Below are 22,195 nucleotides of genomic sequence, written 5' to 3' on the forward strand. Positions count from 1 at the left end.
GGCTTTTTTTCAGGCGTTGTTTCTGGCTTATTTTCAGGCATTTTTCTGGCTTTTTTTCAGGCGTTGTTTCGGGATTTTTTTCCAGGCATTTTTCTGCCTTTTTTCAGGCGTGGTTTCTGGCTTATTTTCAGGCATTTTTCTGGCTTTTTTCAGGCGTTTTTTCAGGCTTTTTTTCCAGGCATTTTTCTGCCTTTTTTCAGGCGTTGTTTCGGGCTTATTTTCAGGTATTTTTCTGGCTTTTTTCAGGCTTTGTTTTGGGCTTATTTTCAGGCATTTTTCTGGCTTTTTTCAGGCGTTGTTTCGGGCTTATTTTCAGGCATTTTTCTGGCTTTTTTCAGGCGTTGTTTCTGGCTTATTTTCCAGGCATTTTTCTGCCTTTTTTCAGGCATTGTTTTGGGCTTATTTTCAGGCATTTTTCTGGCTTTTTTTCAGGCGTTGTTTCGGGCTTTTTTTCCAGGCATTTTTCTGCCGTTTTTCAGGCGTTGTTTCTGGCTTATTTTCAGGCATTTTTCTGGCTTTTTTTCAGGCGTTGTTTCGGGCTTTTTTTCCAGGCATTTTTCTGCCTTTTTTCAGGCATTGTTTTGGGCTTATTTTCAGGCATTTTTCTGCCTTTTTTCAGGCGTTGTTTCGGGCTTATTTTCAGGCATTTTTCTGGCTTTTTTCAGGCGTTGTTTCGGGCTTATTTTCAGGCATTTTTCTGTCTTTTTTTCAGGCGTTGTTTCAGGCTTTTTTTCCAGGCATTTTTCTGGCTTTTTTCAGGCGTTGTTTCGGGCTTTTTTTCAGGCATTTTTCTGGCTTTTTTTCAGGCATTGTTTCGGGCTTTTTTTCAGGCATTTTTCTGGCTTTTTTCAGGCGTTGTTTCGGGCTTATTTTCAGGCATTTTTTTGGCTTTTTTCAGGCGTTGTTTCGGGCTTATTTTCAGGCATTTTTCTGGCTTTTTTTAGGCGTTTTTTGGAGTTGTTTGGAGGTAGGCATTGACATCTAACAAAAACTCTTATAATCTGCCAAATAAGAAGCTCCCATACTTTTTTGAGCTTCAGACGTTTTGCTTCAGGCGACAAAACGCTCATATGTGAACTGGGGGAAAGAAATGAATGGGATTTTGCTTGCTGGGTGAGACTTCAGAGAGGAGCGTTTTATGAGCTGAAAAACGCTCAGGTGTGAACAGCGCCTTAAGGTCAATGACATATTGATGGCATATGTGCATTCTAAACGCATGTCAAACGCAGGAAAACACCCGGCCGTACAGGTGTGCAGATGGGGATAAGCTGCCCCAAACGCAGACATTGTGCACCCGCAATCCTGTGAAATTGGGATCGATGGCTGCGGCCGTGCAGCCGCTGCATCCCCAAAGACTTACTGGCTTTAGCCGCATAAACAAGCGGCCCATTCACAGATTACAGAGCTCAGCGTGAATGAGGCCCAATAATAATAATAAACTGTTTCATTCTGAGCACATGCTTCAGATCCATTCAGCGCACTCTTTTGCTTTTTTTTTTCCTTATAATTTTTTAATGCAATTAGAAATCGAATTCTAAGATTTGATTAAGATTTACAAACAAATGACATTTGGCATCTTTCGGGTTGCTACGGGCAACCTCAGTGTTTATGTTTACCCTGGCACCAATGTACACCCTGGCACCAATGTATCCATGTTGGGTTAAGCGATGGGAATAAAACATTGGCTGGCTTTGCTGATATAAAATAATTATTTTCTATATTTAGCGCAGAATGTTGGATCTCCCGTATAATCGGTCAGATCTGTCCCCATTATTCCTATATCCTCCCAGCATAGCGTATACGCAGGCATTTGAGGTATGCATGTAGGAGGGTCTGTGCTGCCTATAGGAAATGACTCAGCCCCAGGGTGTGTGCTCTCCTCCATTGCCTAGCATAGGGCTGCTCTGCCTATGTCACATCATGTGTTGTACACTCCTCCCCTATGGGTAGGAACAATACCATCTTTAAAAAATCACACCACTTTTTTGCCCCTCCTCCTCTACTACTAGTGTGCAAAAAAAGAAAATTAATTGCAATTGACTGGTGACTACCCCAAACACAGTGCAATCAGAAGCTGCTCTCCTCCATCATACAGGGGGAAGCCCACATTACACTCACACAGAGGGGGGATCTGCCTTTAATTCTCTATACATAGGGATCAGGAATAAGGATCTAAGGATGGACCCTTCCAGGACATCTCTGGCATTCTTGCTGCTTTTATTCCATCTGACATCTGCTATCTCAGGTAAGTCTGCACTCTGCACATCTGGGTGTGTCCAGTGGATGGTTCTTTAAAAATATATGATACCTGTGTGTTGTGTCTGTATAGTGCTGGGCTTTGGATTTGCATTCATGGATATTTCTGCAAAGTAGGGATTAGTGGAGTGACAGGGGACCGTTATCTGACTATGACCTGGGGGCAGGGGACAGGTGCAGCATACCTGTGCATGGCTATAGGACTGAGTCCTTCATTACTAGGTGACACCCTGGTCATTCTAGGACTTGTAGTCCTACCTAAAGACAGCAGGAAGGGCAGAGGTGGCTCCTTCATTACTAGGTGACACCCTGGTCATTCTAGGATTTGTAGTCCTACCTAAAGACAGCAGGAAGGGCAGAGGTGGCTCCTTCATTACTAGGTGTCACTCTGGGACTTGTAGTCCTACTTGAGGACAGGTGTAGCATACCTGTGCCATGCTATGGCTGTACTGTAACTTTTATTTTATACAGCAGATGTGGCTCCTTCATTACTAGGTGTCACCCTGGTCATTCTGGGACTTGTAGTCCTTCCTGAGGACAGCGGACAGAATAGAGGTGGCTCCTTCATTACCAGGTGTCATCCTGGGACTTGTAGTCCTACCTAAAGACAGCAGACAGGACTGAGGTGGCTCCTTCATTACTAGGTGTCACCCTTGACATTCTGGGACTTGTAGTCCTACCTAAAGTCAGCAGAAAGGGCAGAGGTGGCTCCTTCATTACTAGGTGTCACCCTGGACATTCTGGGACTTGTAGTCCTTTCTGAGGACAGCAGACAGGAAACAGGTGGCTCCTTCATTACTAGGTGTCACCCTTGCCATTCTGGGACTTGTAGTCCTTCCTGAGGACAGCAGAAAGGGCAGAGGTGGCTCCTTCATTACTAGGTGTTACCCTGGACATTCTGGGACTTGTAGTCCTACCTGAAGATAACAGACAGGGCAAATGTGGCTCCCTCATTACTGGGTGGGACTTGTAGTCCAATTTAACCTACAATGTATCTGTTTTATTATGAATCTAGAAGGTTTAGGGGCTTGCTGGGCCTTGTGGTTCTACCCATGGGAGGCTCAGTAGATTACTTGTAGATATCACTGGCGAGGGGGGAGACAACATTGTTCTTCTAATTCTTCATTTATTAATATTATTACTATTATTATTACTATGGACCCTGGGTGGTTCCCTGCAGGGCATTCTGGGATTTGTAGTGCTACAAAGATGGCCTCCTGCCCATATGGGTGTAGCTGGGGACAGAAGCTAAGGTGTAAGGCAATGCTGGGTCTTCTGGTCCTTCCAATATTATTATTTGTCATTTTTTTTTTTTTTATAAAGCAAGGGTGGTTTCCTGTGGGGCATTCTGGGATTTGTAGTGCTACAAAGATGACTCCTGCTATTATTGTCAATGGGTGTAGTTGCAGGGAACAGAACCAAAGGAGTCAAGCATGCCTGGGTCTGCTGGTGCCACCTTTAATATTATTATACTGTATTTATTAATACATTTTTTATATTATATATTTTTATTTATAGAGAAAGGGTGCTTCCTTGTACACTGTGTGGGACTTGTAGTAGCACACTATGCATACAGTGGCTGTGTAGGTTCTGCCATGCTGTCAGCCATTAATGAGGGTCCCCTGCTGCTGTTGGGGAGCAGCTTTACCTCAGATGACCGCAGAACTGAGGTAAAGAGGAGGGCGTGGCGTGATACAGGGAGCACACGTTTATGGACGTATTATCTGACTGATATGTATTATCATTGTTATCATTAGATTGAGGTGATTCCATAGAGAGGGGCGCTTTACATTGGGACATGTCAGTGACAGTTACAACCACCCGGCATTCCCTCTGCAGCCACGCCCCAACTCCACACACAGGATGAATGGTCCGGCCGCTCCTCTATTCTGATTGGACGACGTCATATCTGCCGATGTGAGCTCCCGCCCCTCGAGCCGGCGTGGACACGGAGGGGGCGTAGCTTAGGCTTGGCAGCCTCAGCCCCCTGTGAGAGGAATTTCCCGCCCTTGGTCTTAAAGGGACCCTGACTTCCCTTTTCAATGGAAGGTCTTGCAGCAGTAGAGCATGGTCCTGACGTAAAATAAAGGAGAAGTTAAAATAGTACAATAAAGGAGAATTGATGATACAATAATAAAGTAGAGGTTGCAATTCTTTCTGCTTGAGCAATGGTTAAATGAAATATGGTATCCCTGATATCCCTGTAACCTGTCCTGCGACGTAGAATAAAGCAATGGGGGGCTGCTGCTGCTCGCATTACTTGTTTCTGTGTTTCACGACAACAAGGAGGTGCAAGGGACGCATCAAGACAATAGTCGTAGAAGTGTTTAATTTCTAAAAAAAAAGTTGCATTGATCATAACATGAAATAAAATTCAAAACCGCATATTTTTATGCATTTGGCATCCTCTGGTGATAGGGTCTCATTAGAAAATGGCGCCCTCACCTCAAGGCGAGGGTTTTTTATAAAAAATAGAAGTGTGGTGACAGGTCCTCTTTAAGAAATGGCTCCATTTCCCCATTGCAAGGGCTTTTAATAATAAACAGGGTCTCATTATTCTTCTCACAGCAAGGGTATTATTTAAAATGGAAGTATGTTGGCAGATCCCCTTTAAGAAATGGCTGCGTCACTCTTTAAGGGGTGCGTCGCTCTCCTCACAGCAAGGGTATTATATAAAATGGAAGTATGTTGATGGGTTCCCTTTAGGAAATGGCTCTCTCACCTCACTGCAAGGGTTTTATTAAAAAAAAAAAGTCTGAGGTGTTTAGCATCCTCTGGTGATAGGGTCTAATTAGGAAATGGCTCCCTCACCTCATGGCGAGGGGTTTTATAAAAAATAGAAGTGTGGTGACAGGTCCTCTTTAGGTAAATTGCTCACTTTCCCCATTGCAAGGGCTATAAATAATAAACAGGGCCTCTTTAAGGAGTGTGTCGCTCTCCTCACAGCAAGGGTATTATATAAAATGGAAGTATGTTGATGGGTTCCCTTTAGGAAATGGCTCCCTCACCTCACTGCAAGGGTTTTATTAAAAAAAAGTCTGAGGTGTGGTGACAGGTCCTCTTTAGGCAAATTGCTCACTTTCCCCATTGCAAGGGCTTTAAATAATAAACAGGGCCTCCTTAAGGAGTGCGTCACTCTCCTCACAGCAAGGGTTTTCGATAAAATGGAAGTGTGTTGACACAGGTTACCTTTAAGAAATGACTAAATTTTCCCCCATTGTAAGGGTTTTATTTAACGGAAATGTGGTGACAGGTCCTGTTTAGGCAAATGGCTCACTTTCCCCATTGCAAGGGTTTTTCTATTGAAACTGGGCCTCTTTAAGGGAGTGCGTCACTCTCTCCTCACAAGTGTGTCATGACTCCTGCAGCGAGTGAACCCAGGGCGTGGCGTGCCGATAAGAGCGGCTGCTTACCAGCGTAGTCATACAGGCATGATTGCTTCACGACTTTGTAGTTTTCCAAGAACACCTGTAACTTAGTAATAAAACATTAGTAGAGGGCGATGGATGGCAGATAAGTGTAGGACCTGGCTGAATTTCACCTCTACAAGTGTTAAACGCCATTGTTATCCTTGGCCTGCCAAGAAAGTGTAAAGGGAAAAGTTAAATGGAGGTGCCGATCTGTAAAAACTGCTGCAAAAGTGGAGTTGTTGCCAATAGCAACCAACAAGTGTGCCAAAGGAGTTGCTATGGGCAACAGATTTTGCAACAGTGTTGTTAAAAGGCATGGGTGAAGGGCACTCCCGGATGGGAACGCGTTGCATTCCTCCACGTTGGTGGACATCTATGCATTATATCGCTATTCTTGTTTTGCAGGGATGTCCACACAGAACCCCTTGGCTGTTTTTTACTATCTCTCCCAAGCAACTCTGAGGTTACCAACGCTTAGCAACGCTGCTCGGACATCATAGCCTGCCCTGTCACACCCATTGGTTTCTTTGCGTAGGTGCGGTCATGCCTGCTGATCGTCTGGAGATTAGAGGGGGGTTATTGTCAATGGACGGTGCTTCAAGTAGAAGGAAAGGCAATACAATAACCCTTCCTTTAAGGCCTCATTCACACGGCGCAGTTAGGGACAGACGCGCGCTCTTGGACGCAAGCTTTTTGCATCCAGAGGTAGTCTTCTGTCTCTAGCTGCAGGTAAAATCTCCATGTGCGATTATATCCAAACAGCTGCGTCCGCCTGTCATTGCTTTGTACAGGTTGACCGGCCGCAACTATCCACGTCCACCTATGAATCCAGCCGCGGGATATACTGGATTTTTGTGAATGAGGCCTAAATGTTGCTTCCCCACCGTTAATTCCTTGCAAATAGTTACTAACAAACTCATTGTAAATATCCTTTTTTAAGTGGTCACATGGCCGCAAGGCTTTAGCGTGTGCGTATATCTTTGTGGCTGGTGGGTGTGAATTCCCCCTAGGCCAACATTGCCTTGGACACCAGTGGGATGACGCCACTGCTCTAAAGATTTGGCAGTGTTGTCTGCCCGCCGCTGAAGCTTTGCGGTCACGTGGCCGATTAGAAAATGTTTTTTTTTTTTTAGAAGAAAGGTAATCACATTGAGATTTATTAGGACATTTCAGAGCAGTGGGGAGCTGTTTAATCTCTTTCCACCCATGTAACGCATATGCGCAACAGCCAAGAGAGTGGGCTTTAATGCCCATGTGCTGCACATATGTATCCATCGGGGGGCAAGGTTTCTGTGCTGAGATTGCACTCTCAGCACAGTTACTGAGCTGTCAAAGACCAGACTGGCTCCTGAGGAGACTGGCTGCTGATCATGTGACCACTGTGACAGCCAATCGCAGTGGCCACGTAATCAGGCAGACCTTCCCATCCCTGGGCGTCAAAGCCCAGTTAGAGGGTCGCCAGGCCTGGACAGGAAGGGGATAAAGGTGGATGACCGTGTTGCCTTACCTTGTACCTGTGGATGCTCTCCCATACTAAGAACACCAGGCACCTCTAGGTGTCTTCTCGTTGCATGTAATCCCCTCAATGGCACCCTAGAAAGAGCTGACCAACATTCCGGTGGCGGGCTCTGCCTTACCATCAGTGACCATATCATCAGTTAGAGAGGGCATCCATTGCAGTGATGGGCAGCATTAGTGTCCAGCCTGCGGGAATCATGTTATTAATTGCCACAATGACTGGCAAAGAACTTGCACGGTCGGATTCCTTGAGAGCCCTAGAGCCACTCCTTGCTTAAACTAGTCGAAGTTTACCAAAAAATAGGTCTCTTTAAGAATGCACAGAAGTATGTATCTGAGCACATGACTAAAACACTCAAAAACTGCATGTGCTTTCAGAACCAGAATAAATCTGGCCTATAACTTTGCGGGCAGGCAAACATGTCTGCTGAGTGAAACAAAGGTTCAAGGCATTAATGGTGCCTTAACATGCCAATATCCCATCCCTTTCCCAGAGACCCTGGTTTATTTAGAGATAGCACATGTTTATTACTAACGTCTTCGTCTTTAAATAACTTGACAGCCCTTGGTTTATTTTGGCCTACATGACGTGAATATGTCATGTTACCAGGCCGGAAATTACCAAGTTTACTGGTAGGTCATTGGAACATTGTATTGTGGCATTTAAAAGACCCATGGAGAAATACCGATCCCTTAATGGGAAGTAGAAGGTGCAAGGATGTAATCTACACTTATCTTTGCAGCTCCTACAGATCCAAAGTGCTGGTACCAAGAAATTCATGCAAAGCAAATATTTCGCCAAACCCTTACAAGCTTCTAAGGCAGTGGTTGTCAAGTTATGAGATATAGGGGCCCAGCTGTGGTCCTTGACATCACCAGTGGGCTGCACATCATTTTCAGTCTATGGAATACCACAGAAGACTGTCTGTGGACATACTACAGGACATGGTCATAGACAGTGGACATCTAGGTGTGGTTGGAGACTGGAGAAATGGTGTAGGACACAGGAAGAGTCTGGGAGCATATTACAAGAGACTACTACTACTGACTGCTGAGGGCCAAACAACAACTACCAAGGGGCCACAATGCAGCACAGGTTGAACATCAGGGGTTTAAAGTGCACTTGGAGTGCGCCATCATTGAATTGAGGAGTCTGGTAAGCTTTGCAAGTTTCCAACTCCTTGCAAACATTGCTTGCGAGATAAAAAAACAAAGCAATGCAAACAAACTATGAATTCTATGTGTGTAGTAGACCATTCCAAAGCATTTGAAAACCTTTAGGCCCGTTCACATTGCAGCGACCCGACTTTGCCGGGCGACCTCACGTGTCGCGGCGCGCTTCTCGCCCCGCGACCTCGGAGCGGCCGGCACGGACTTCATAACATTGAAGTCTATGCAGGTCGCTCCGGGTCGCCCCAAAGAAGCTCCGGACCCTTTTTCTAAGTCGGAGCGACTTGTGTCGCTCCTATTAGAACGGGTCCATAGCTTCTGTATGGCAAGCGACCTACGGCGACCTGTGAGGCGACCAGGTCGCCTCACAGGTCGCCCCAGTGTGAACGGGGGCTTAATAACGCAAGGCAAATGACGTTTTTTACGCCCTGAACGAGGCCGCAGGGTGGATCACTAAACTCGCAATTTCAAGCAAGCAGAGCGCATATATTGTACTGGGGAAGCCCCTATTAACTTTCTTATGTATAAAAATAAATTTCGTAAAATTTCTTATAACAAGTTTTGTCACAAACCATATTACAGAAAAATCCCTTGACACCCAATTTATATGCTAGGCAGTCATACGATATTTGTAGAAAAAAATTGTCTCTCTTTTGACTATGTTCCTCCATTTTATGTCTTCATTTGCAGTGCTGTGTTTTTATTTACACTAGTTCACTTTTTTTTGTTGGATCAAATATATATTTTTACATTTTTTTTCAGTAAACCTATTTGCAGCTCGGAGCTTTGGGAAATGAAGCAATCATAAAATTTCTGAGAACATTGTTCCCCTTGCTGTTCTGATTTCACATTCCTATGTGTCGGCCATATTCAGTAATACAGAACAGTTGTGTTCTGGCATCCAACACTGCAACAACCGTCTCCGGGAGCGCCGGCCAGGCTGACACTCATGAGGGCCACGCCCTGTGTTGCTTGAGCTCCCGTATTTATTTTACCAAGAAGCCTATAACTTGGGGTCTATTTATAAATGTGTTCACACAACTTTCACCTAGGATCCACACATTTTTAATGGGATTCAATTGTAAAAAATGTGTGCATTTTGTGTGAAAACAATTATAAATAGGCCCCTTAGTGTCTTCCATTATATAAATGCAGTACATAATTATTCTTTTTTGAGCAGAATAAATTGTTTATTCCAATTTTAATTATTTGACCTTTTCTGCCACTTATTTGTGTTGAACGATAAATGATTACACGTTTTTATCAACCTTTTATTTTGGCTCGGAGAATGGTGTTAGGCTAATAATGAACAGAATAAAAAGACAGAGAATGTTTTATAATGGAAAATCACAAATTATCTTTCTCTTTTTCTTTTTTTTTTTTCAATAACAGTTACACACGGCACTAGTTCCGGAATTCATTTTTCAACTTACAGTAAATTTTCTGTGTGACTGGATTGATTGTTGGAACTGTATGTTGGGAAATGCCCTCAGAGATATTATATCTGTTATAATAATTAAACACATTCTTCCTATTCTTTTTCCTTTTGTTACGGCAGATTAACTTGTTGAGGTAAAACTGTGCTTCGAGTGAGATCATTCTTTAATTCAGCAAGTGGTGAGGAAACGAATCAATGTGGCCAAACAGCCCTATAATTAGGGACAAGTTTTTTATTTTTTTTATTTTTAGCAGTCAACAGAAATTAATTGTTTTGACCTTTTTATTATCACATTGGATTTTCATTTCCGAATACAAATTTCCACTGCAAGTCAAAAGATCAGCCATTCTCAACCAGGGTTCCTCCAAAGGCTGCTAGGGGTTCCTTGAACTTTGTGAAGCCTGCATAGTTTTGAGACCAAAACCATTTGGGCAGGCCATAGACAGTGCAATTTTCTTTCCTGCCACCCATGGTTTGAAATTTGGACGATTCCCCCCCATCAACACAGACAGTGCTGACAAGGGAATCACTCCTGCAGAACAATTGTCTGCTCCCGGCCGGCGGAGGAAGCCACCCCGCCGGGAGAAAACAGTGATTATTGCTAGAAGCCACTAAATGACTGAATCCGGCAGGCTTGTTGTACCCAAGTTGATCGATCAACTTGCTACATTCAGCCTGCCCACACACGGTTCGATCTTGGCCCGTTCCTGCTGAAAATTCGAACTGTCTGTGTCTGGCCTTAGCAAAGACAGCAGCAAGACACCAATGATCTGTTTATCCGTATTTAAAGCGGAGTTTCAGCCATTTCACTCACCTGTCCAACGGTCCAGCGATGCGGCCGCCCGAAGCCTCGATCCTCTCCCTCGGCGCCGGCATCACTGCTGTGGGCACTCGGCTGTGACAGTTTACGGCTTCACAGCCGGGTACCCACTGCGCATGCGCAAGTCGCGCTGCGCGTCTTGATTGGCCGGCAATCTTCTGGGACCTCTGACATGTCCCAGAAGATTGCAGGGAGGGAGGGGGAGAGGAGAACTTCCGTTCAGGGCGCCGCGACACTCCGAGCAGAAGTGGGAGCGGGTACCTGTCAAAACTAGGTACCCGCTCCCCCCCCCCCCCCAAAAAAAAATGACATGCCAAATGTGGCATGTCAGGGGGTTAGAATACCTAAAGCGGAAGTTCCATTTTTGGGTGGAACTCCGCTTTAACCACTTAAGCCATGGAGGATTTGGCTGCTAAACATCCAGGGGCTATTTTGCATTTCGGCACTGCGTGACTTTAACGGACAATTGCGCGGTCGTGCGACACTGTACCTAAACAAATTTGACGTCCTTTTTTTCCCACAAACAGAACTTTCTTTTGGTGGTATTTGATCACCTGTGCGCTTTTTACTTTTTGTGCTATAAACAAAAAAAGAGCGTAAATTTTGCAAAAATAACAATATTTTTCACATTTTTTTTATATGAAATTCCCCAAAAAAAATGTAAAAATCAAAATTTTTTAACATTTTCGGCCAATTTATTTTATGGTACATATGTTTGGTAAAGAAAATCGCAAAAAAGCGTATTTTTATTGGTTTGCGCAAAAGTTATCGCGTTTACTAACAAAGGGAAAGATTTTTGTAATTTTTGTTGTTTTTTTTTTTAACGCGTAATGGCGGCTATCTGCGATTTTATTTGCGGTACTGCGACATTGCGGCGGGCAGATCGGACCCTTGACTGACATTTTTGACACTTTTGGGGTTACCAGTGACATTTCTACAGTAATCAGTGCTATAAATATGCACTGTTACTGTAAAAATACACTGGTAGTGAAGGGGTTAACTTTATTTGTGGCTTGAGGTGTAAGGACACTGATACACAATAGAACCGTGTGATCAGTGTTTTTACACCTAGAAGAATGACAGGCAGCTTGTTTACACTGCCTGACTTTCTCCCTCTCCCCCGACGATCGCCGAGTGACCGGCGGACATCGGGTCCGCCGGTCACACGAGCGGGGGAGTCCGTGACCGCGCTCGCTCCCCAGACCCTCCCAGGCTAGTGACGTTAATTAACGTCACTTTGCCTGTGAGGGGCTGACCGCCGCAGTAAATTTACTTGCGGCGGTCGGCAAGCGGTTAAGGGTGGCATTTTGACCACCACTGTACAAATTCCATTCTTTCTACTTACCACAAATATAATGGACATGTTTCCTATTCAACCTCAATTAATTGGTTTTAGTAAGGGTTCTCCAAGACCTAAAAATTATTTTAGGGGTTCCTCTGGGGTAAAAGGTTTAAATGGCTGCATTAGATGGACGTCTATTCGCCCATAAATGTTGTAGCCTTTTGTAAGGCTACATGGACTTTTCTCCTCAACTGGAGAGATAATATACTGAATAATCCCCAAATCACTATAAATATACAATGACTATCTATCTGTACACTAAAATCAGATAGGACACTGATTTTCGGAACCTTGTTACCTATAACTTGCCTTTCGTTCTATAAAAGTACCCCAAAATATCAAATTACTGCAACCATATCTATTTATTCTACCACTCTAGTTTATCCGTTTGGCAGCTTTTAATGTTATATGATATCTTCCTTCTAGTGAATATAAAATCGGGGTAAAGTTCAGGCGTGGGTGTTTAATGTACCACTCTGTTAATGTGTAAGCCAAATGTGACTCTCTTAGCACATGCTACCAAGTAGATGATGAAACTTTATACTGTAAAAGCATACTTTTTTAAAAAAAATGTCTCCCTATGCCCTTTATTAACTGGCACGGTCAATTTATATAATTTGCCTGGTCAGACTAATGAGAAAAGATCTACTTTAGTCAGCTTCATTGAGAAAAGAGCTGCAGATTTTGTCAGTGTCTGTGTGGCTTGCTTCGGTTTTGGTTGCTGATGTATGCTTTTTTCTTTTTGAAATTTAAAAGCCTTGAAAACTGGGGCCACACCCTGGTGAACGTGAAGCAAATGCTTCTTGAGAGATAGCAAAGCATCGGCATCGTAGACGCGGCTGTTCTGTCACTCATGCACTGAAGTCATTGCCAAGTTTCCTTCTTCCTGCTAACCACAGATCGCCAGTTGTGTCTCTTTTTTTTTTTTTTTTTTCCCTTCCTCGTATTTTAGCACGTCTCGTGTTTTATGTGGATACACTTTTTAATAGCTTAAAATACGAAGATGTGCGCTGGACAGGTTGCCTTAATGCAGCACGCCTCAGAGCATGATCTCACCAGTAGAAGAGATATTCTGAAAGTGGGATGTAAAAGGGAAACCACCGAAGTGTAGGTTTGGATTTAGTCAGAGTTTGAAACGTAGGGACATTTTCTGACTGAGCTTGTTGGAAGGTGAAAAATATTATGTGTAAATTTTCAGATGCTGCTACAAATTGTGCCAACTTGTCCCACAGGGCCGATGCACCCTGTCAGCCGCCCAGAACATGAGAAGGAATAGTTGGGCATGCAGATAAAGAGCTGGTTCTTCAGTCAAGGAAAAGCTGGCAGATACCGAGCATCTCGAATGTCTTTCTCCCTCTTACATGAAAATGCTGCAGTGCGTGAGTGACTGGATATAGACCAGGCTGACTTTCTGTCGGAATGGGAAATATTTGCTACACCTGCTTCCCGCACGCTCAATTTAACACCTGCTTTAAAAAAAAAAAAAAATCAAGCGTATCATTCTGCTCAGTTTTCCCTGTCCTTGTCTCTTTTCTGATTGGAGAATATAAGCAACAAATTTTTCACCAAAAAAAAAGATTACTGTAAAAGTGATTGTATTCCCTATGCTAAATGCACTATATTGCCCGATCATCACTCCTATATGAGCTTTTGGACATCCCATTCCAAATCCAAGGCCACTAATATGAGGTGGCATCCCTCCTCTCTTTGTGGCTTAAAGAGCTTCCACTCTTTTGGAAAGATTTGCCACAACAGCTTGAAGTGTGTTTGTGGGAGTTTGTGCCCATTCAGCCAAACATGCATTTGTCAGGCCAGGTACTGATGACAGACCACAAGACCTGGCTCATGATCGGTGTTCCAACTCATCCAAAAAGTTGTTCAGTAGCGGTGAGGTCAGGCCTCTTGGCAGACCACTGAGGCTTCTCTATGACAAACTCATCAAAGCAAATCTATATGAACTTGGCTTGGTGCACAGGGGCATTAAGATGAAGACGTCCCTAATTCTTTTTTGTTATATTGGCCGCCACTCTTCTGACAAGGCTTTCTACAAGATTTTGGGGTGTGTCTGAGGGAACTGTGCCTATTCAGCTAAAAGAACATTTGTGAGATCCGGTACTGATGTTGGCTAGGAAGACCTGGCTCACAATCGTAAAGAAGTTTCGTTTTTTAATAAACCATTAATTCCCACTTTTAATCAGTGTTTCAACTCATCCAAAAAGTTGTTCCGTAGCGGTGAGGTCAGGCTTCTTAGCAGACCACTGAGGCTCCTCTATGCCAAACCCATCAAAGCATAGCTATTATTGCCTCGTTTCCACTGAGTGGTACGGTTCGGTTCAGTAGGGTACGGTTCGGAACGGTACACATTGCATTTCCACTGCCAATAGTACCCTTTCATGATAGGCGTGGTGTAGCAGGAAAGCTGTGATAGACGATTCTCTGTAAACCAATCAAAGTTCTGCAGAGTGTAGCTCCACCCTGTTGGTACGGTACTAATGTGCTTGGTACCCCAACGAAAGGGTACCAAAAAGTGGTACGGTATGGTTCAGAATTAGGGTACCATTCACAATGGAAACGGCATTAATAGCGCACCGCACCGAACCGAACCGTACCAGAAAGCTCAGTGGAAACGAGCCATATATGAACCTGACTTGGTGCACGTGGGCATTAAGATGGAGCTGTCCCCAATTCTTTGTGGCTATATTGGCCTCCATTCTTCTAACAAGGTTTTCTACAAGGTTACATAGTTAGTCAGGTTGAAAAAAGACACAAGTCCATCTGGCTCAACCAATAAAAAACAAAAAACAGTAAAGAGAACCCAACCATACAATCCCATATATACAATCCTATACCCGCAGTTGATCCAGAGGAAGGCGAAAAAACCCCAGCAAAGCATGATCCAATTTGCTACAGCAGGGGAAAAAATTCCTTCCTGATCCCCCGAGAGGCAATCGGATATTCCCTGGTTCAACTTTACCTATAAATATTAGTACCCATTATATTATGTACACCTAGGAAATGTTTTAGGGTGTGTCTGAGGTAACTGTGCCTATTGAGCTAAAAGAACATTTGTGAGATCAGGTACTGATTTTGGCCGAAAACACCTGGATCACAACTGTAAAGGTGTTCAGTTTTGCCGGTAAAGTATTCTGAAGCTTTTAATAGGTAATCAGTATGATTCATCCTGTTCCTTTCAGTGCACTCCCCGCCTCCATGGTCTGATAAATGTAGTGAGTGACATACAGGAAATTTGCCTACAAAAATTTATTTTTTTATTATTGTATATGTTACTGGAAAACTACATCTGCCCTTCCTGTGAATGAACTGTACAGAAATAACACATAACTACACCCAGCAGGCAGTTTCATGTTCAGGAAATATAATCTACACTTGACGTCCTGACATGAAACATATTTCATTGACCTGTGGAAAGACAAACGTGTCTGTTTAGTGAGCATATGTTATATGTTTAGGTATCGGGGTCTTATAGTCATGGATAAGAGCAGTGGTCTCTAAACTGGAGCCCAGGGGCTGTGTGCGGCCCGACGCTTGAGGCACTGTTCCTGGGGCACCATTTCTTTCTAGCAAAAATGAAGTATTATTTACTCCTACCGGCCACAGTCCAGCCCCGCTAAAAGATGCAATTTCCCTGCGGGCTGCGTTTTGAAAATGAATAAGCTGCCGAGCCCGCGCAAACGCAGGCCGCAAAAATGCGAAGGTGTGAAGTGAACCTAGGCTTGGTTGCAGTTTCCTTTTTATTTGCCTCCTTGACATGATCCCTTACTACAACAAACACAATGAACATTATAAGAAATCTTTTACCAGACGGTCACTGCTAACTTTTCCTTTTAAACATGGCAATTGCCTTGCTTTCATGCTGATCCTCTTGCATCGATACAGTAAAGCCAAATTGGACGAATCCATAGGTTTCCTCACTTGCGCTAAATAGTGCAGATGAACAAATCTACTGCTTCTGGCTATTGTATTATGACAGCCTGCACCCATGGCTATCGGAATACCTAAACAATGACTATAGCTGATTGGCTGCAGTCATTATTTGGCTGACTTTTTTAATGCCCCCCTCCTTCCACTTCCTAATCAAAGTTTGCTTAGTAAGGTGATTTTGGAAGGGCTGTTTCAGACTTATGTGACCAGGGCTGTTTCAGACTTCACAGGTCAGGGCGCGCTGCTCGTACCACGACCTCGGAGCGGCCGGCACGGACTTCATAACATTGAAGTCTATGCAGGTCGCTCTGGGTCGCCCCAAAGAAGCTCCGGACCCTTTTTCTAAGTCGGAGCGACTTGTGTCGCTCCTATTAGAACAGGTCCACAGCTTCTCAATGGAAGGCGACCTACGGCGACCTGTCAGGCGACCAGGTCGCCTGACAGGTCGCCCCAGTGTGAACGGGGGCTTAGACTCTGTGATCTCAATAACTCACACAGACCTAGTTGGATACACTCTCTCCCCTCCTCTGCAATGCTTGTCTGTTTGTGGACACTTGTGCTGATGGGTGTGGCTGTTACTCAGCTCTGCCAGCACAGGCCACCGCAGGGTGAGAACAGAAATCGGCATTATCTCTGGGTGAAAAGGGTATTTTAAAGTATTTCCAACCAAAAATCAGTCACATGTCATAACAGGACTATAAAGCCATTTTCACATGGATGTTCAGTCCATTTTGATCTGTGATTACACTGAGCATCCTTTTGGCTGGCCAGATGTGAGGGAACTTGCGTCCACCTATATCTCTCCACATCTGTATGCATTTGGGCATGTTGGACCAAATGCAAAATTGTTTATGGCCAGGTCTGCTTTTACGGACCTGAATGGCTGTGGGTGTCTATAGGCGGACACCAGTTTGCCTATATCAGACTCATCTTTTTCCCATTAGAGGAACAGATGAGTCTGTTTTAGCTCCATCACAAGATAAAAGAAAAATTGGAACGGACATGGATGTCACATATGTCTCCATTCAGATAAAACTTGCCAGGGGTTCAGTCTAGTAACCCCTGCTGAGACAGAATGGATGGTGCCTTGGTAAAAAGGGCCTACAGAAGGTGTGAGACATCAATTGGACTTATTGTTGTGTGGACTTTACAGGCATGCATATTTGTTCCTGGTCATTAATTCATGCGGCATTGAAGCCGGAGGGTCAGCATAAAAGTCAGGAAAATAGGATTTTAGAATGAAGGCAACACCAGACGTCCAGACATTTCTTTCAATACGGGCTCACTTAAATAGATGATCAAACGTTTGCTAAGACGGGTCTTCAAAGCCTTGGACTTCCCCTTGTAATCAGGGACAGTTCGTATCTAAGATATATAACATCACTGGCTTCCTGGTAGTTGTGCTTCTGTATTGCGTTTAGGCATGTGCTGTTTTTTTTACAACTCGTTTCACCTCTCTGATTATCTTTCTAACTTCCTTGTAGAAAAATTGCTGTAGATCCAGAATGACAAGCCATATCCAAAAAAAAAACGAAAGAATTATTGCATGATAAACTGAATTGAGTGCAAGGTTTTGTTTTGGGTAGATAATACCAGTTTTAATCACCTGTCATCTTTTTTTTTTTTTCTTTTGTATTGCAGAGAAAGCTTTTGTAGATTTGGTCGATAGTCATTTTTGCCTTCTTAACGTTCATTTGTAGCTCTTCATTCCTTATTATTTTATTTTATTTTTTCATTCTAGGGGTTTCAAAATGTGAAAGAAACGAGTTCCAGTGTGGAGATGGCAAATGCATTCCATACAAGTGGATCTGTGATGGCAATGAGGAGTGCAGGGACGGATCTGATGAGTCCTCCGAGACATGTCGTAAGTTCTGGGACACTACGATGCAGGGTGGGATAAAGGCAATAGGGAAAGATGACAATAATTTTTTTTAAATAATTACGAATTGACTTTTTATACCTTGTGGGTCTCTTCTCAGGACCTGTAACTTGCAGCCCTGAACAGTTCAGCTGCGGCGGGAGGATGAACCGATGTATTCCCCTATCATGGAAATGCGATCATCAAGAAGACTGTGAGAATGGCTCAGATGAGAGGGACTGCGGTATGTAGGTCTTGTGATGAAAAAGCATAGTAAACCTCTGCTACTGCATGGAGTTTGCATGTTCTTCCAGTATTCTCATTGGTTTTCTTGGTACTCAAGTTTTCTCCCAAACTCAAAACACATGCTGGTAGGCTAATTGGCTCGTGTCTGAATTGGCCCTAGTATAGTATGTGTGTACATATTGACTATGCACATGTGTTATAACATTCTGCATGCCCGTCCCAAGCTTGAGCTATTGGGGAGCGTTGGAGATGGACCTGATGACCTACCTCATAAAAAAAATGTTTTTCAAGCATATCCGACATGGTACCCAGAAAGCTGGCCCAAAGAATTATGAAAACCAGTGAAACGTCCGTGCTACCTATTTATAAAATGAATACATATAATATAATATAAATATAATATATAAATATAATAAATGATAAATATATAATGTGATTTCCTAACAATGTCTCAATATAGACATAGGTCATATATTTTAGAGAGCGCCACATAAGTATTGATAATTGAGGCCCATAGAATTGCAGAGAGTTTAATAAAACAGTTGCAATACTTATATGGGAATTGATTTACCTAGCAAACGATTTGTTTTTCTGTCTTGAGATTCACAAAGCTCTGACACACAGCACTGCCCCCATCTAGCACAGCAGGAGACCTGATTTTTCTCTGCTAAAGTTATATACCACTTACAGGTCTTGTCTTTTCCCCAGCCTGTGACTGGACAGTGAAAACAGAAGCAGCAGTCTGATGAGCTAATCTCTCTGTCGCTCTGCGCTCTTATGCTATCAGCGTGCTCCTTTTTTGTACATGAGTACTACAGCACAATTGGCTGGCTACTTCTCACTCTGTCCTTGGCTGTACAGGGGAGGTCAAAAGGCTGATAGAGGGTCAAATTCATGCATGCACACTGCTTGCATTTAAAAAAAAGGAAGTATTAACAGGGTGGCATTCATTTGTGTCTCCTATACCTGCCTGGAGTTCAGCTTTAATAACATCTGCTTTCTAAATAACTGAAAAAATACATTGCCAACTGTTAAACATGTGTAACATGTTAAAGAGTAGCACTGACTATGTTAGGTCCTTTAACCAAGTTCAACCTAGTAATCAAGGTCTTGTGATGGTTTATGTGCGGTGTGTCTAATTGGCCTGTCTCATTTATTGTAGCTGTCAAGCCATGTGCCTCAGATGAGCAATTTCAGTGCAAGAGCGGAATGTGTATCTCTCTGGAATACGTATGTGATGATGACCATGACTGTGATGATGGTAGTGATGAAGAAGATTGCCCAGCCCCAACCTGTAGCCCAAACTTCTTCAATTGCAAGAACTCCACCGAATGTATCCCTAAGCTGTGGACCTGTGATGGAGATCCAGACTGTAAAGATGGCTCAGATGAAGAGAACTGTGAAGGGAAAGAACCGATTAAGACTGACAAACCCTGCTCCAACCTGGAGTTCCACTGCGGCAGCGGAGAATGCATACACATGAGATGGAAGTGCGATGGAGGGTTTGACTGCAGGGACAAGTCAGATGAAAAGGACTGTGGTATGTACTGGAGGTCAATGCAACTACTTTGGCCAGCATGCTGCTGAGGGACAAAAAAGTAATATGTGGTTAACTAATTTTATGCATCCTATGTACCTACAGAAAAGCCAACCTGCAGCCCAGATCAGTTTCAATGCAATGACGGCAAGTGTATTCATGGCAGTCTGCAGTGCAACCGAGAATATGACTGTGATGATCATAGTGACGAATTAGAATGTATAAATGGTAAGCATCCAATCTGTTTTTGACTTTACCTAAATCATTTTTAAAGTGCTTGCATATTCCACAGTGCTTCTGAAAGAGAATTCCTACCACATAAACACACTTAATGAGTTCTCAGTATAGGGTCCCTACCACGGTTTTAGGCCTCTTTAACACTGGCGGGGTCAGCCAGCCTTTCTGCTGACCCCGCTAAGCAGGCAGATAACAGGTCTGTGTCCGCTCTGCTGATGCAGAGCAGACACTGACACAGCCTGTCCTCTATGGGCTTTCGAATGGAAACGGACCGCCTGTTCGTCTCCACCCGACTGTCATCCAATCCGCTGGACGGATGGGGAACCATCCGTCTGTCTTTAGTGGATCGGATCGGATATCGGCGGGTGTCTGCTGCTTCAAAGAGAGCAATAGATGGTCCAATCGGGTCCGCCTAAAAAACTGACAGGAGGACCCGATCAGTCCTTCAGTGTAACAGGGGACATACAGACACATATTAGTGCCAATAGAAGGTGTGGGCCAGTTGTATGGTTCAGGATTTTTAGAGAAGACCATAGCTCCCAGAATACACAGTCACATATGCAGGCCACATACAAATGCCACAAACATAGGGGCCTATTTATAAAGCAATGAATATAACTTTTACTAAACATTCACTGTTCGTGAATCAATCACTCTCATTTAAATCACATACACCAGGGAGGTTCTTCTTCAGTGAATGTTGACTTCACCATAGCCCTAGGACTTCATAGCATCCATTATGCTCATCTGATTTTAACCTACCTATTCTATATGGCTATAAACTGTTTTCTTTATTCTTAAAGAGACAAAATGTGAGGGTCCAAACAAGTTTAAGTGTCTCAGCGGAGAGTGTATCAGCATGGACCAAGTTTGTAATAGTAGGCGAGACTGCAAAGACTGGAGTGATGAGCCCCTGAAGGAATGTGGTGAGTCTCTGATTTGTACAGTAGATCAGTATTTTAACACCTTTGTAGTTTCTTAAGAAACTTTCATTTGGACCTACTGACACAAATATCATAATTTTCTTCTGAAGGTGAAAACGAGTGTTTGAAAAACAATGGGGGGTGTTCTCATACCTGCAAAGACCTTAAGATCGGTTATGAGTGCTTATGTCCAGAGGGCTATCAACTCCTGGATGGAAAGAAATGTGAAGGTAATTAAAGCTTTCTGTGATCATTAGTTGTCATCATTCCATTACACCTGTACTCAAAATAGCAGTTTTTTTTTAAGCTGAACCTAAAGAGGCGTGACTTGTTAAAGTGGAGCTCTGTTCATCTGATTTTATAGATACTTTATCCCATAATTGGGATCCAGGAAATTCAGCTCCTTAACCACTTTACCACTGGAGGATTTTGCTGTCTTACGTCTGGGCCACTTTTTGCGATTCGGCACTGTGCGAATTTAACGGACAATTGCGCGGTCGTACGACGCTGTACACAAACAAAATTTACGTCCTTTTTTTCCCACAAACAGAGCTTTCTTTTGGTGGTATTTGATCACCTGTGCGATTTTTACTTTTTGCGCTATAAACAAAAAAAGAGCGTTTATTTTGAAAAAATAAAAATATTTTTAACATTTTTTATATGAAATTCCCCCCAAAAAAAATGTAAAAATCAAAATTTTTTTAAATTTTTGGCCAATTTGTTTTCTGCTACCTATGTTTGGTAAAAAAAAAATCACAATAAGTGTATTTTGATTGGTTTGCGCAAAAGATATTGCGTTTACTAACTAAGGGAAAGATTTTTGTCATTTTTGGTGGTTTTTTTTTTAACGAGTAATGGCAGCGATCTGCGTTTTTTTTTTTGCGGGACTGCGACATTGCGGCGGACAGATCGGACCCTTGACTGACATTTTTGACACTTTTGGGGCTACCAGTGACATTACTGCAGTAATCAGTGCTATACATATGCACTGTTACTGTAAAAATGACACTAGCAGGGAAGGGGTTAATTTTATTGGAGAGGGAGGGGTTAATGTATGCCTGGTGCTTACTGACGTGTGTGGGGGGAGGTGACTGAGTGAGTCAGGGACAGATCGGATGTTCAGCTATGCTGAACACTCCGATCTGTCACTCCCTGTCACTTAGGAGATCCGCCCGCTCTGTTTACACAAGCGGGCGGATCTCCAAACTAGATTTCCCGACAATCGGGGAAGAGCAGCGGCGATGGCCGCCGCTCCTCCCCTGGCTCGACTCCGCTGTGACTGAAGACAGCGGGAGCGCGCCTCCAGCGAGTGCCGCCTACAGGGGGAGGAGTCTAGCGACGTAGTACTACATCGCTGGACGATAACGAGCCACACTGCTGCAGTAGCAGCAACATGAGCAGACGTTATGTGGTTAACGAGTTATTACAATCTGTCCTCATATACCTACTCTCTGCCCTTCTAGTCTTCCTAGTTATATTTGTAGCACTTACATATTGT

General features: G+C 43.5%; 1 protein-coding gene across 2 annotated transcripts in view; it reads left to right on the forward strand.

Annotated features, from left to right (window-relative positions):
• Positions 1-22,195, forward strand: part of LDLR (low density lipoprotein receptor) — a 234,743-nt gene that overhangs the window by 202,807 nt on the left and 9,741 nt on the right. The window contains exons 1-7 of one of the 2 annotated variants that reach the window (XM_082257270.1): positions 2,055-2,245; positions 17,638-17,760; positions 17,876-17,998; positions 19,163-19,540; positions 19,643-19,765; positions 20,578-20,700; positions 20,808-20,927. In XM_082257270.1, the coding sequence (XP_082113396.1) occupies positions 2,179-2,245; positions 17,638-17,760; positions 17,876-17,998; positions 19,163-19,540; positions 19,643-19,765; positions 20,578-20,700; positions 20,808-20,927 (1,057 nt within the window). In that variant the 5' untranslated portion in view covers positions 2,055-2,178. Of the gene's footprint in view, positions 1-2,054; positions 2,246-17,637; positions 17,761-17,875; positions 17,999-19,162; positions 19,541-19,642; positions 19,766-20,577; positions 20,701-20,807; positions 20,928-22,195 lie in introns of those variants that run through there. The other variant, XM_082257269.1, reaches the window with a different exon arrangement.

This window comes from Pelophylax lessonae (assembly GCF_965119305.1).
Source record: "Pelophylax lessonae genome assembly, chromosome: 4".
Taxonomy (NCBI): Eukaryota; Metazoa; Chordata; class Amphibia; order Anura; family Ranidae; genus Pelophylax; species Pelophylax lessonae.